The sequence below is a fragment of the Thamnophis sirtalis genome, unplaced genomic scaffold (genome assembly GCF_051295495.1).
Source record: "Thamnophis sirtalis isolate CommonGarterSnake01/CBP01778 unplaced genomic scaffold, rThaSir2_p1.2 scaffold_3, whole genome shotgun sequence".
Classification (NCBI taxonomy): domain Eukaryota; kingdom Metazoa; phylum Chordata; class Lepidosauria; order Squamata; family Natricidae; genus Thamnophis; species Thamnophis sirtalis.
The window spans coordinates 80,598,372-80,612,466 of NW_028261383.1; the positions used below are offsets into that span (position 1 = coordinate 80,598,372).

General features: G+C 39.7%; 1 protein-coding gene across 2 annotated transcripts in view; it reads right to left on the minus strand.

Moving 5' to 3' along the window:
- The window catches only part of KDM3B (lysine demethylase 3B), a 48,867-nt gene extending 34,857 nt beyond the window's left edge, over window positions 1-14,010 (minus strand). For both annotated transcript variants that reach the window (XM_087709297.1, XM_087709296.1), the window contains exons 1-3: window positions 13,739-14,010; window positions 5,884-6,051; window positions 3,221-3,334 (exon numbers count right to left, since the gene is read on the minus strand). In XM_087709297.1, coding sequence (XP_087565423.1) covers window positions 3,221-3,334; window positions 5,884-6,051; window positions 13,739-13,909 — 453 coding nt within the window. In that variant the 5' untranslated portion in view covers window positions 13,910-14,010. The remainder of the gene's footprint in view (window positions 1-3,220; window positions 3,335-5,883; window positions 6,052-13,738) is intronic.
- Window positions 14,011-14,095: the final 85 nt, after the last annotated feature.

Consider the following 14,095-nt stretch of genomic DNA (forward strand, 5'->3'; position numbering starts at 1 on the left):
AAGACTGAGGAAATGTCCTCTAGGCAAGAACTAGTGCTCAAGTTATGGTGCCATGCTTTTTCCCAGTAAGCAGGCTGGCAAAGGCTTAGCAGGTCTTCCAATACATTCCACGTATCATGTTGTAAGAACACTGCCAACTATTAGCTGGAAAGTTGTCTGGCATTCCAACTCACTAAATATCTTCAAAAACCAAACAGTGGTATTAGCCATACTCTGTATCCTCTGACACATTCTTAGAGTCACTTTAACTCTTGCAATTCTTTAAAGCATTCTGATTTTAGGTGCCATAATTTATTTACATCTAAGCTTTTAAACTAAAGAAGTTTGACTTCAGGGAGGACCAACCTGCCCAAATGCAACATTACATAAGCTTTTCCAGCACAAACAAATGTTAAAGCAGCCTCAAATATTAATTATTTAACATGTACTAAGAAGCCATCACAGAATAAAACTTAGAAGCCTTTCACAGTAGACAGGTCAGGAAGTAGATAACCTAAGAATTGAACTTTACTGATATAGACTAAAACAACAGAATTCTGACCGCCTTTCTCCTTCCCTCCCACCTATACCAAAGAATCAAGGCAGGGTTATCCAGAGCACTTTCCCATATTTTTCTGGGCTAGGCTGGTATTTAACCAACAATAACCACATATTTTCCATTAAGGCCACCTCCGAACACCTCTACAAGTTGCACTATTTCTTAGCCAATTGCAATAGCACTAATGTGCTTTGCATTTTTTAAAAAAAGACTCAATAGTAAAATTCTATAGTTATTTCTGGACACATCTAAAATAGGTTTTTTAAAATATTTTTTTTATTTTTGAATAAACACAAACAAGACACAACAAACACCATAAAAACATATTCCATTACAAATTATAAAAAGTGTCAATTGGTTACAAAGAACTTTCGTACATCACTTCCACAGTCATCACCTAAAATCCATATCAAATTATATATTTATATATATTACTATCATACCTCATCCTTCATATGACTATAGTTGTTTTAACATCCCTTTATAACAAATAATTGCAAAATTCAAAGCAAAACCACATAATGGCATTCCATTGTCTATTTTCAATATCATTCAACAACATTCTATCTTTGTGAAACGTTCTAAATAAAAATTAATTATGTTTGATAACAAAGTTTCTAAACCTCCTTTCTTAATCACTGTTTACAATTTATATCCAATTTCAATATTATAGGCTTTCATACATAACTAAGTTTCAAAACTTCCTTTCATTGTCATTTAAAATGTATACCAAATTTGCTCTTGTCAAACCAATATATACGTATACATTATATCATTATCAATTATTTATCTAACTATATCCATGATCAATCCAATTTCAATATTATAGGCTTTCATACATAACAAAATTTCTAAACCTCCTTTCATGGTCACCATTTAAAAATTTATACCAAATTTTCTCGTCAAACCAAGACACACACACACACACACACACACACACACATTATATCATTATCAATTATCTATCTATATATATCCATTATCACTTCATTTTGAACATAACACTCTAATTTTAACTATTTAGCTAATATTTTGTTAATAGTTTTCATATCTCAACCTGTGTCTTTCCAGTAATAGTACACTCTTATTTCTTTTGCCTTATGTGGGATTAATCTTCTGGTTATTTCCTTAATCAACTTTGTGTGGACTTCTCTTCACACCTTGTTGCTTGTTGCATGTCTTATAAATTCTCGAAAGCCTCCATCAGCTTCTTTAATAAGCTTATCTTTGGTTATCAGTAGTGCTTTTGTCAAAGTTCCTCTCCTTAAATCCATCAATTCTTCTCTTTTTTCTCCTTCTGTACCTTGAAATCTGGGGCAGAGCTCCTTTCCATCTCTCTTCCCTTTCCATGTTCCATTCTTTCCATTTCCAACTACGCTCAGATTACTGTCAATATCCACAGTTATCTTGCCTCTTTGTTCATTTTTCCCTTGGGTTTTTGAGATTCTAACCTCCACTTTTTCCATTAGCTGGCTATCTTCAATTTCATCAAATTTTGCTATATTACCATCTATATTTTCCAATTTCTTCTCAATTCTCTCTGATGTTTCTAATAATTTTTGAATTTCAAACATAATCTGTTGTAATGTTGTGGTTTCTTCTTGGTATTTTGTCATTGTCCAATTTATAAACACTGCTAAGTTGGAAAACAAAGCTTTTTTTCCACTTCCCTCTTGCTGCCAAAGAGACATCCAACCCATCTTATCTCTTTGCAAGCTAAAACCTTTGAAGTGCAAGATCAAAATGATCAAAGAAAAGAGAGAGAAAAATATTTCCAGAACTCAGCCTCCAACCTCCAAGTGGCAGTGTAACTTCTTTTCCCTCTGATGTTACTGCTCTCTATATTCCTTTTATATCCTTTATATTCCAAGCTTAAAAGAAACTTAAATGAAACAAAATAAAAATAAAAAAACCCCGTCAAAGCCAGTATTGTGAAAATATTTTTTTTAAAATCATAGGTAAAAAAAAAAAAAGTAGAAGAAGAAAACCCAATACTTTCACTTTAAAAAGTAGGAAGCGTTTGCAAAACTTCCATCCATAGAAGACAATTAAAAAAAGGATAACACACTGTCCAAAATAGCTTAAATTCACCGCTTATTTTCTTTTCTTTACAAGTTTAATTTGGTTTTAATCTTTTTTGGGCCCCTTTTGTAAAAATAAAATTTCCTCACCAGATGGACACACTTTCTCTTTCAGTTTTCCTCCTGCTGCAGAGCTGTCCCGACTTCAGCAGCTTGGGGCTGCGCTTCTATTGCCGGCTAGAAGAGATTCTCTTGGATCAATCAGGGACTTTGAGATGTCCCTGAGATCAGCAAGACATATTCTTCCCTGTCACCGTCTCTTTGGGACGGTTTAGGTCCAGATGGACCACCCAGCAGTAAAAATATCGGCTGCGATCTCAGAGCTCCAAGATCGCATGTCCGTACCGTCGCAACATCAGCTCCTTCTCCTAAAATAGGGTTTTGAAAACTTTTCCTTCGCATATCTCCGTTTCACTTCAAAGGTTGCTTATCATGCAGCATGATAGAGCAGTACTTCGCCTAATTACTGCATTCCCCTTTATTCCCAAAGACAGGGTGATGGAAGAAAATTGAAGACAAAGCACAATTAAAAATGAAACTCATATTCCCTTTATATTAAAATCATGACAAATAAAAGGTGTACAATTCTGGATTAACTTACCTGAAAAAGATGTAATCCATTAGCATCAGACAGGAATCTCAAGTCTCGGTCTACAAGAGATTCTACTGGAACCACAGACCCTAAACCCAGTTTATCTACCAAAGGAGTGAATGTCTAAGAAAAAAAACAACAGAACAAAAAGTAGAAATACACATTAGGAAGCCCGCATAGACATACAGAAATATACAATTCTCTCTGCTTTCAAACACACTATTTTTAATATGATCAAAATAACCAAAATTTTGTTTGAGAAATATTTTCATCTGCTAAAAGGAATTACACAATTTTCTTTAAAAATGAAGGTGGCCATGTTTTCATCCCCAAAAAACTAATATGCTTAGTTTTTTACTTAGGGTCAATATAGAACAATACCAATACTTTTAAAATATCTCCATAATACAGATTGTGAATACTAACTTATGACCAAAATTGGTATGGAATTTCCATCATTAAGTTGGTGCGCGTGTAAAGTGAGACATCACGAGACCAGACTGAGTTCTTTTGGGAATCTTGGTTCTCCACTTTGTAGTTGTTAATGCAGGTCATTCAGTGAGTATCAATGCCAATCCAACCCATTCTGAGTTTGGTCCTTCCCAGCCCAGAAGCTGAATCTCTCTCGTTCTCTCGACTGGTGCGGCAGGAAGCAGGATAGCAAGCAGCTCCAGAACCACAGGGGTCTGCAGCTGCTTGCCATCTCCCAAGGCCAGGTGAAGGGTGGAGGAAAGGGCAGAGATTGGAGGGAGAGAAAGACAGATGGAGGAGTTGAAGGGTCCCTGCAGTTTTAAGCACAGAGGACTGCCAAGTGCTCAACGTTTGATCACATGACCATAGGAGCACTGCAATGATTGTAATTTCAGGCTCAGATCGCAAGTCATTTTTTTCAGCATCATTGTAATTTTGAACAATCACTGAATGAATGCTTGTAAATCAAGGACTGCCTATAGGGTACAAACATTTCCATTGTAGGTTTTTTTTTTCTCATTTCAATAATTTTTTCCCACTCACTACAGCCAGAAGCGGCACTGTGACAGCCACCGGGGGTGAGGGGACAGCAGTGACAAGGATGGGCAAGGGCTTCCCTCCCTCCCCATCTGAGTGGGCTACTAACACAGCCCCAGCCCTCCAGCCCACAGCACTGACATGGATCCAGGATCTGGAGTGCTTGACAGGCTCAGGTGCCCCAGAAGAGCCAGCGGGCCCTGTGCAGCCCCAGAAGAGCAGCAGCTGCAGCCACGGGGGGAAGGGCAGGAGCAACCGGGCAGCCACTGCAGCAGGTCCCACACCAGCGAGCCAGGCCCTTGGCAGCGTCTCCATGTGGCTAGCTTGTCTCCCCACCAGCAGCTGCTCCTCCAGCATCCCAGCTGGAAGCAGCAGCGCAACAGCCGCTGGAGTTGGGATGATCACCCGTTCTTGCCATCGCCACTCCTTCAACCCTGGTAGCAGTGGCTGTTGCACTGCTGCTTCCATCTGGGATGCTGGAGGAGGAGCTGCTGGCGGGGAAGTGAGCTACCCGCATAAAGACACCACTGAGGGCCTGGCTCACTGTTGTGGGAGCATCTGTGGTGGCTGCCCGGTGGCTCCTGCCCTTCCTCCTGTGGCTGCTGCAGCTGCTGCTTCTCTTCTTGGGCTGCGCAGGGCCCAGCCGGCTCTTCTGGGGCACCTGAGCCAGCCAGGCACGCCAGACTGCGGATCCACGTCAGTGCCACGGGTTGGAGCCACGCAAGTAGCCCGTTCGGGTGGGGAAGGAAGTCCTTGCCCGTCCTTGCCACTGCCGCCCCCTCGCCCGCAGCGGCTGTCAGAGTGCTGTTTCCAGGTAGGATGCTGGAGCAGCCAGAAGAAGTGGGGGAAGTGGGCTGGGCAACACCAATTGCAGATGCTTTTTGTGCATCTGATGGAACACGTGGAGGGACTACTGGGACCTGAGGTGGCGGCAGTGGCATGGATGTAGGCAGCACGCCCGGCAGAGACGGCAACAGCATTGTAGGGGGCGGAGGATAATGCCCAGGGGAAGTTGCCCCACAACCCAGGTGGGGAACATGGGAGCCAGGAAATGGGTCTCCCAGGGTGTAGGTTGGCCAACGCGCGGGCCTTCGCAGGCCGCAATGGTGATAAAGTCTGTGCGGGGTGGTTGCGAGGCTTGGGGCCCGGCGCGGGACAGCATGGCCACCCAACCAAGAGGAAGATGCTGGGTCCGCTGCCTCCAAAATGGCCGTTATATTTTTCCCTGGGCTCCATCTCCCAGGCAGGGGAACAAGAGCTCAGTGCCAAGCCCATCGGCCACAGCCATTTCCAAGAGCAGGCTGCACAGCTCACACCCAAGGCAGCCCAGGAGAGCAAAGAGCCTTGGGAGGGCATTCAGGGGGGCGCGGAAGGCTGTTTTCACTCTCCCCAGGCTCCTAGAAAGTCTCTGGAGCTTGAGGAAAGCAAAAAAGGGTCTATCACAGGCCAAAAGAGGGAGGGGGTTGCATGCGCATGCGTGATGTGTGCGCACGCTCACATGCACATGGGAGTTGTGCACATAGCATTATGGATGTGGGCACACCTGCGCAGGACCCCCCTGCGCTTCCCCCACTTTTGGCACGCGATCCAAAAAAGGTTAGCCATCACTGTGATATGATATAAGTTGCTTCAAATTAAGTATAACAAATTGTGAAAATACTCACCAATGCAGGCCAATGTTCAACTGACACCCTGGTTCCCTGCAGCAAAACTGGTTCATTTCTAGGAGCCCAAACAAGGGAACCTTCCAGCATCAAAACTATAACTTCTTCTGCATGAACCTTTACCCAAGCATGTTGCTTCCAACTGCATCGATCAAATTCCACAAATATCTGCAAAAGATTCCAGAATGTGCTCATTCAGATATAAATGCAAACAGTATATGTATTCGTAAGAATATCTAATATCAGCTTGGCTTTTCAACTAAGACTCTGTTTATGTACTTGGCAGTACTACCCCCTTCCCTTCAGACATGCAAGCACATTGAGAGAGGACACTACAAACTGGTATAAGAAATAAGCAATCTCTGGAGTTCCTCCCCCCCTGCCCAAAACTCCTATGAAAGTGACAAGGTTCTGTCTCTTTTTCAAAGGTGCAGGGAGGCAGTCTATCCTAGTGTGCAGTGTAGTTGTGGATAGTAGGAAAAAATAGCAGGCGTTTGCCAAACAAATCCCGCTTGGTGGGGGGGGGGGGTCATTTCTCTTCCAAACTTATGATTGCTTCTCTACGACTCTAAAATACTTTGTTACCTAATAGGAACCTCTGGAGAAGGTGTAAAAAAGTTGATGACATCGCTACTGTTATTTGCCAATTCTTCTTGCAATCAGCAGAGTGCTACAAGGAGGAACATGGATTGCTGAAGTTTAAATTCAATGACTTAAATGGACTGTTCTAATTCTATGATACACAAACCACTTTCCAACAAAAAGTTCCAGGAATAATGTAAAGGTTTCTCCATCTTCAAAACTTCCCACAAGAGAAGATCCTACCTGTCCCTTTAACCTTCATACTTATCAGAGGAGTAAAAAAGAAAAAGGAAAGCATTTTAATAGTGTTGTCTTTCATGAAAAGACAAGGGAAACTGAATTCTTTGGCGTATCAAAAGTATTTACAGTATTGTTTCCAGACATAGTACAGATCAAGGTGATACAATATGGCCAATCCTGGGCCCTCTGATTTAACATGAGACTTTAAAGGGAAAAGAGAATAAAGTATGTTTGTCATCTGTATTTTAAGATTATGAAAAGAAAAGATAGAACAAAGAGTTTGGTCTTGATCTAGGAATAGCAAGTAGCCAGGGTAGGAATTTAATATGCAGGGATCAAAGTTACTGAGCAGTTAACCGGGAAGGCAATTACCGTCATCTTGGGAAGAGAGTAGAACAGGGCACATTGATTTTCTTGAGAAGTGTGTCACTATCTTTGAGAGAAGTGTTCCAACCTGACAGGAGACCATCTACAACAAGGGTGTGAACTCAAGGTCCACGGAGTCACCCTGGAAAGAGCAAAGGACTGACCCGCGGTGATTCTGCCAGCAAAAACGGAGTCCTCACAAGCTCCATTTTCATTGGCAGAGTGCTCAGGCCAACATAGGCACCCCCGACACAAGTGATATTGAGCTGGCCATGCCCACCCTGGCAATGCCCCGCCCCTATGTGAAACACAACCCTGACGCGGCCCTCAATGAAATCAAGTTTGACACTCCTGATCTACATCATACAGTGTAAGAGCTGCAGCAGCCAATATGCAGGATAGAAGGCAGAAGATTAGCAGAGCATATCCATGAACACTAATTATCAGTCAGAAGACATGATTGAAAACTCCTTCATAACGCATGAACATACTTAAACCATGGTTAATGCACAGTAGACATAGAATCACACATTTTATGAATAATGTGATTAATTATGGTCAAGTCTTTCCAGGCATTGTGAAATTAAAGAAATTTTCATCAGGTCTTTTGACTGCTAGTTGGTGTTCATGGCAATAGAATGAATACATTGGAAAAAATGTAAAAAGCTACTGCTTTTCTTCCACCTAAGAGGTAGTTGATTAACTCCATTAACAGATTAGAACTAAAAACAGAGGCTTTGAGACAGAGAAATCTAATCTTAGACATACTGAATTTAAGACACTAATAACAGAAAAATACCACAGAAATCGCTGGAGATCTGAGACTGACATGAATTATCTGTACCAATTGTGCCTTACATTTAATGTTAAGACTGGTCTTAACCTAATTTTCAACTTTGAATTGTTTATATGTTTTCATTAAAAATGCCTTTCTATTCTCTTCCTCAACAATTTTTCTTATATTTCCTATTAGAAAAGTTTGAAAGTTTGATTTTTAGTTTGATTATTGTATCTCTTTATTATTGTGACTGTACTTAAGAGTTTTGTGTTCTAACTCTTTTGAAAATGAAAACACAAGAGCAATGTTTCAGTAACATATTCAAATGCCATATTTAAGAAGAAAAATGCTATTATATTTTTAAATATCTGCATGATTTTTTTCTCTCATGCCATTTCTTAAAGCAGATAAGAAAAAGAAATTTGGTTTTTAAAGATGAACATTAGACGTAGACTTAAGCAAATTAAGTATCAAGTTACTTTTAAAAGCAAAGCATAATTACAGATAAACTATATCTACTGACTCTAGTGTTTCTCTACTTCAGGATGCTATTCAGAATACCATTCTCTAGAAAAACACCCTTGGCTTCAATTATGAGCTGATCCCCTGTTGACTTTTTAAAATTAGGTGCCTCATAATTTCTTGTAGTCATTGGGCAAATGCCTCACAAAATAACTTTTCTACTTAAAGTACTTTGTAGGGATAAAATATTAGAAAATGTAACTGCAAAATAGAACTGGTTTGTTCCAAGAGTTAAAGCATGAACTTGAAATCTGGCATGTCCGATCAGCAGTTTGAAAGCATGCAAATGTGAGTAGATAAATAGTGGGAAGGTAACAGCATTCCATGCATCCTTGGCTTATGCTGGCCACATGACCACGGAAATATCTTTAGACAATGCTAGCTTCATCAGCTAAGAAACAGAGATGAGCACTGTCCCTTAGAGTTGGTCATGACTAGACAGGGAAACATTTACCTTTAGGAATAAGGCAACTTGTTTTTTTAGTCTTGCATTCAGCAGATAACTTAGTTGGGAGACTTTGCTAGTCACTATCAATTAGCCATAGGAGAAGCACAGGCAAACCATTACTGAAAATGTTTGTTTATTTATTTATTTATTTTATTTATTGGACATTTATAGGCCACCCTTTTCCCTGAGGGGACTCAGGGCGGCTTACAATCAAAAAGGAAAGGGAGTGTAGGACAATACAAAAGAAATGTGAACAAAAATAAATTAAACAGTAAAACTCAACATTCACTCAGCATTCGGGAGGGGCGAAAGTAGACTTATCCCCAGGCCTGACGGGCTAGCCAGTTCTTGAGGGCTGTACGGAAGGCCTGGACGGTGGTGAGGGTACTAATCTCCACTTGTTGCCAGAAAAACAAGTAAACCATACATGAAGTCACTAGAAATCATGACTGATTCAAAAACACATATCCATAATCCCTTCCCCTGCAAGAATATAATAGAACTTAACAATATGAAATCATTTGTTCTGAACCAATCAAATATAAATATTTCAAAAGCCTTGAAGAACAGAAAAGTTTTAGTCTGAGGTAAAAAAAAGACAACAACACTAGGCTGAAACAGTCCCAAAGGTACTTTTTTAAAAGAGACAACTGAAGCTTCTTGGATGAGAAGTGAAACGAAACTTCTTGGATGAGAAGGTAAAGGTCTTCAAAGAAAAACCAGAAAGTCCAGTTGCCTCTTGAAAAAAGCACCTTTGGGACAACCATGACCTGGATGACTGAGTATCTCCATAGACATTTACGCTGAAACAGCATTCCAGAGGTACAACTGAAAGTATCTTTTTTAGCAGAAAAATGAAGCTTTTGAAACAAGGTTCTGTAGATGGTCTTAAAGTTCTTGTTTTACTGATAAAAACTTGAGCTAACTGGATAGCTTCACTTAAAAGTTAGTTGGAAATTACAAATGGAATTAAGAATAAAAATATAATTAGCTGGAGAAATCCAAAAGAATCTACAGAATAGTTAGCACTGATGTTCGTATCTTACTCAAGAACAGCTTTAGGAGACCTGCTGAAGAACCTGCAGCTTCTTTAGGCCAACGTGTAAAAGCAGTTTGTTTTTGTGTGTGTGTGTGTGTGTGTGTGTGTACTTAATAATGAAAACACACAATATACAAATTTGCATTTAGCTAAACCGTTAGTTAGATATTATTTATTTATTTATTTATTTAAACAGAGCTAGGATAGATTATGTTTAAATATTCTATATGGTAATATTATAAATTTTAAATAATCGAGATAATTGAGATAATCTAATGAATAGTAATGAATTTCAATGATAACTAAATTAGGAAATATAACATAGTCATTTATTACTATATTTCTATCCATGTATTCTGGGCAAGCCAACATAATATAAGCGACCATCTACTTGTTTAATAATAAAGCTCCAACACATTATTGTACAGAGTATCTATGAATTTCCAAAGCAGCATATTAAGCTTTTCTCTACAAACTGATACTATTTCAGTACAAGTTTATGTTATATAATTCATGAAGTCACTCTAAAACACTGTATGTCAATACTTTAAATAAAGTAAATCAACCACCAGAATCAATGAATCATTTTAAACTATTTATATTTTATAATCAACTGGAAGTAAAGGTGATCAGGCATAGTATTTAAAAAACAGGAATCTCTCTAAAGAAAATTCTTCAGTTCAAAACACAATAGAGTCAAAATAGGAAGGAATTGATTTATTTTTATTTATTTATTAATTAGACTTATATACCGCTTCATAGGGCTTTCAGCATAACTGTTATTGTCATATTAGCTTTGTATACTAGCTTTGTAAGTACAAAGTGATAATAAACACTGTACTGAGATATATTAATATCTAGTTTCTAATTTAACCCTGTCTTCTGATAGACGATTCAACTCCAGAACAAATCCTCTGCCTCAACATCTCTGGATTTTTTTCATTTATTTCCCCCACACAAGGTGTAATAGAAACTTTTACATTTAATGATCTTGCTTCTTTCATCTCACATATGATTTTTAATAACCATGCATTCCTGTCATTTTGAGTAACCATTTGTCTAAATTAAAAAGTCCCATCTACAGCATTTTCCTTCAATAATTACTCAACTGGATTTGTAATACCATTTAATCCATAGCTTAGACTTTTGTTACACCTTCCTAAGGAATAACAATCCTAACACATTTTAAACATTCTACACACATATTCTGGAAGTTTGCTGCTTTCTGAATGTGCTTTTATTTTCTACAATCACTACATACTGAGAACATGTTCAAGTTGCTATCTCTCTCATGGGAATCTGACATTATGAAGCTAAATCATAAAAAACTAGAAAGATAAACCAACTTCCAGTTTTTGGATCATGAATAATAATCACAGATATTTCATAATCCTTTTAGGATTTGTCCATTTCAGACTTGCTCAACCTTCGTACAAGCCAGTAAAACTTTTTTAGCCTCCCAAAATTCTCCTTGTGCACTTATTTCCAATTCAATTTCTACAGCATACTTCAGTCTAGAATATTTCATTATAATATTTATTCTAGTTATTTATACACTGTAATCCATTCTAAAAGTACAACTTGATCTGGATAATTAAGTCAATTTAATTTTTAAATATTCCCAGATTACATGTCCATAGTAGAAAGCCAAATCAAATGGCATTGTTGCATTTTCCATTTCTTCATTATCCATCATGAAAAATGTCAACTACAGTATAATTCCAGAATTATTAATTGAAAGACATCTGTGATCATATACTATGATAAGTTAAAACATATATTTGCTTATGGCTTAAGAGTTATGAGCAAATCCAGTTAACTTATCCAATATATAGGTTAACACAACTCTATTATCTTATTTTTCTTTTACTTACCTACACATTTTTATAAACCTTTTGAAACAAGTTCTAATGTTCAACCATTCAATTATAATTCTTTCTTGAAAAGTAAAATAAGTGGGGTAGGTCTATTGAAGCTTGCATTTCTTTTTAATGTACCTAAATGTCCTTTGAAAAATAGTCAACAAGGAAACTGCTAAGGTCAAGCAAGGATATATTGTGATGTACCCAATTCTGTTGAAAATTTTTGGAAGCAAGTTAAATCATGAAGGGTGTGTGTGTCTCAAAATATCAAGCAGATGATAAAACAAAACAAAGCTTTTGGGTTCATATAACTTTGCTCCAAAAACCCATAAATTTTGCTTTAGATGATGGACTGTTTTATATACTACACTAAAAAAACAGCATGCTGACTCAGAAACAACTCCATGCATCTTTGCTTAAACTAGTGTGTTGTGCGACTATGTCAATGGGTAAAAAGCAGAGTAGAGAGCTCGACTGCTGTAATAAATGGCTGAGACTGCCTTATGGAAAAATGTTGATAATATCAAATATGCAAATTGGAATTTAGGTTCATACCCATCTTCTACTTGTATTTACTTATGTGAGATAAAATATAAAAAAGAATATATGTAGCACAGGGTTCAACTGTGGAGTTCTTGGTGCTCATTTATTGGCTTGCAGATGTTTCATTATCCAACTATGTATATCATCAATACTACAGACGAAGTTTGTTCCCTGATTATACACAGCAATTCCCCTGCCAGTGTTGAGGGGGATATGATTTTCTATTTAGTGATTCATTTATTATTATTTTTATTTACAGCTTGATTGTCAGGTATCACTCCCACCTTCTCTGAGTACTGGTTGCTGGAGAGGAGATAGTCTGGTCTTTTTGTTTCCTTCTTCAACAAACACACAGAGATAAACCACATTTGCACACCATTCAAAAGAGACAATAAAAAAGTAAGGAAACAAAAAAAAACCAGAACTCTTCCTCTCCAGCAGCCAATACTCAGAAGATATGGAGGGATTAACATCATACAAAAAGAAAACAATACCCTAATCAAGACACTATCAAGGAGAAAACCACACCCCCACCAACACTGGCAGGGCACAAACTAGTACTGATGTTACCTAGCTGGGTAAAGAAATGTCTGCAAGCAAATAACCAAATTCAGAGAGCACCAAGATCTCCAGACATTAAATGTCATTTGAGGCTGAAATCGAAACTGTGTCTTGCATTTAACAATTAAAGCCAATTTATGTATGTATCCCATAACCAGGAAAACAGATACACCAAATATTACATGCCCCCCACAATCTCACATGTGAGGTTTACAGGTGAATAATTCCATCAAAATATTTTGATTACAAACTCATACACACACATTATCCTAGATTCAATAACCCATAATCCTGGAGACTTTTGCACTTAAGGCAAAGTATTCTTAGGAGGCCAAAAGACCCCTTAAAAATGAGCGAACTCTACAAGATCCAACTAAATTAGAAAAGTGTGATTTAAAAAACAACATCATCACCGTACTCCAAACACAGTGTAACTAAACGGGGCCACCGGAAAAGGAATTTGCAAACCTACCAGCCAAACAAACTATTGCGAATATTGTTTAAGACCCACACACACCGCGCGATGTTCGCTTAATAAATGGATCCCTAGCATTTTCAGCTCAGGATTTGGGGATCCGAAGGCGATTTTTCGCCGAGAGAAAAAACAAAAACCCAAGAACTGCCGTAAACGCAGCACCTGAAATTCGAGATCAGTGGCCCAAGAGCGGCCTTACACGCCAGAACCCCTCGCTTCCACCTACAAGGAAGGGATTCCGGGTTATTTCGCGCAAAGGCGAAGAAAACGGAGAGAGGGAGAGACGTTTCCTCCAGATCAACACTCCCACCCACCCAAAAACACAGGCAGCTCCCCCGCCATCCCTTCCTCCTCGGGGACACGGAGACCCAGAGAAACCACGCCAAGCGCGCCACAAGGCGGGCGAGCCCCGGCGCTCTCCCCGCCTGAGGGCTCTTACCGCTAGGTCCTGAGGGACAGCCCCACTCATAGCCCGCACGGTCCCGCTCCTCCAGGCCCGGGAGGGCAGAGCAGGCCCAGGCTCCGAACCCGCCGCTTCTCCCTCGCCCGGACCTGCTACCAGCAAGAGCAGGAGCCGCTTCCCCACCGGGGAGGCCGTGGCGTCTGCCATCCCGACTGGGCAGAAGCCGCCTCCGCCGCGGTTCTCGACCTCAACAGCCTCCAGAGACACCGAGCGAGTCAGCGACAGCTCTCCCTCTGGGCCCCCCGAAACACTGCCCGCCCTGTTCCCGGCGTGCCCCGCGGCAGGCTCCGATCCATCCCGGCGTGCCCCGCGCTCGCCGAACCCTCCCCTGGC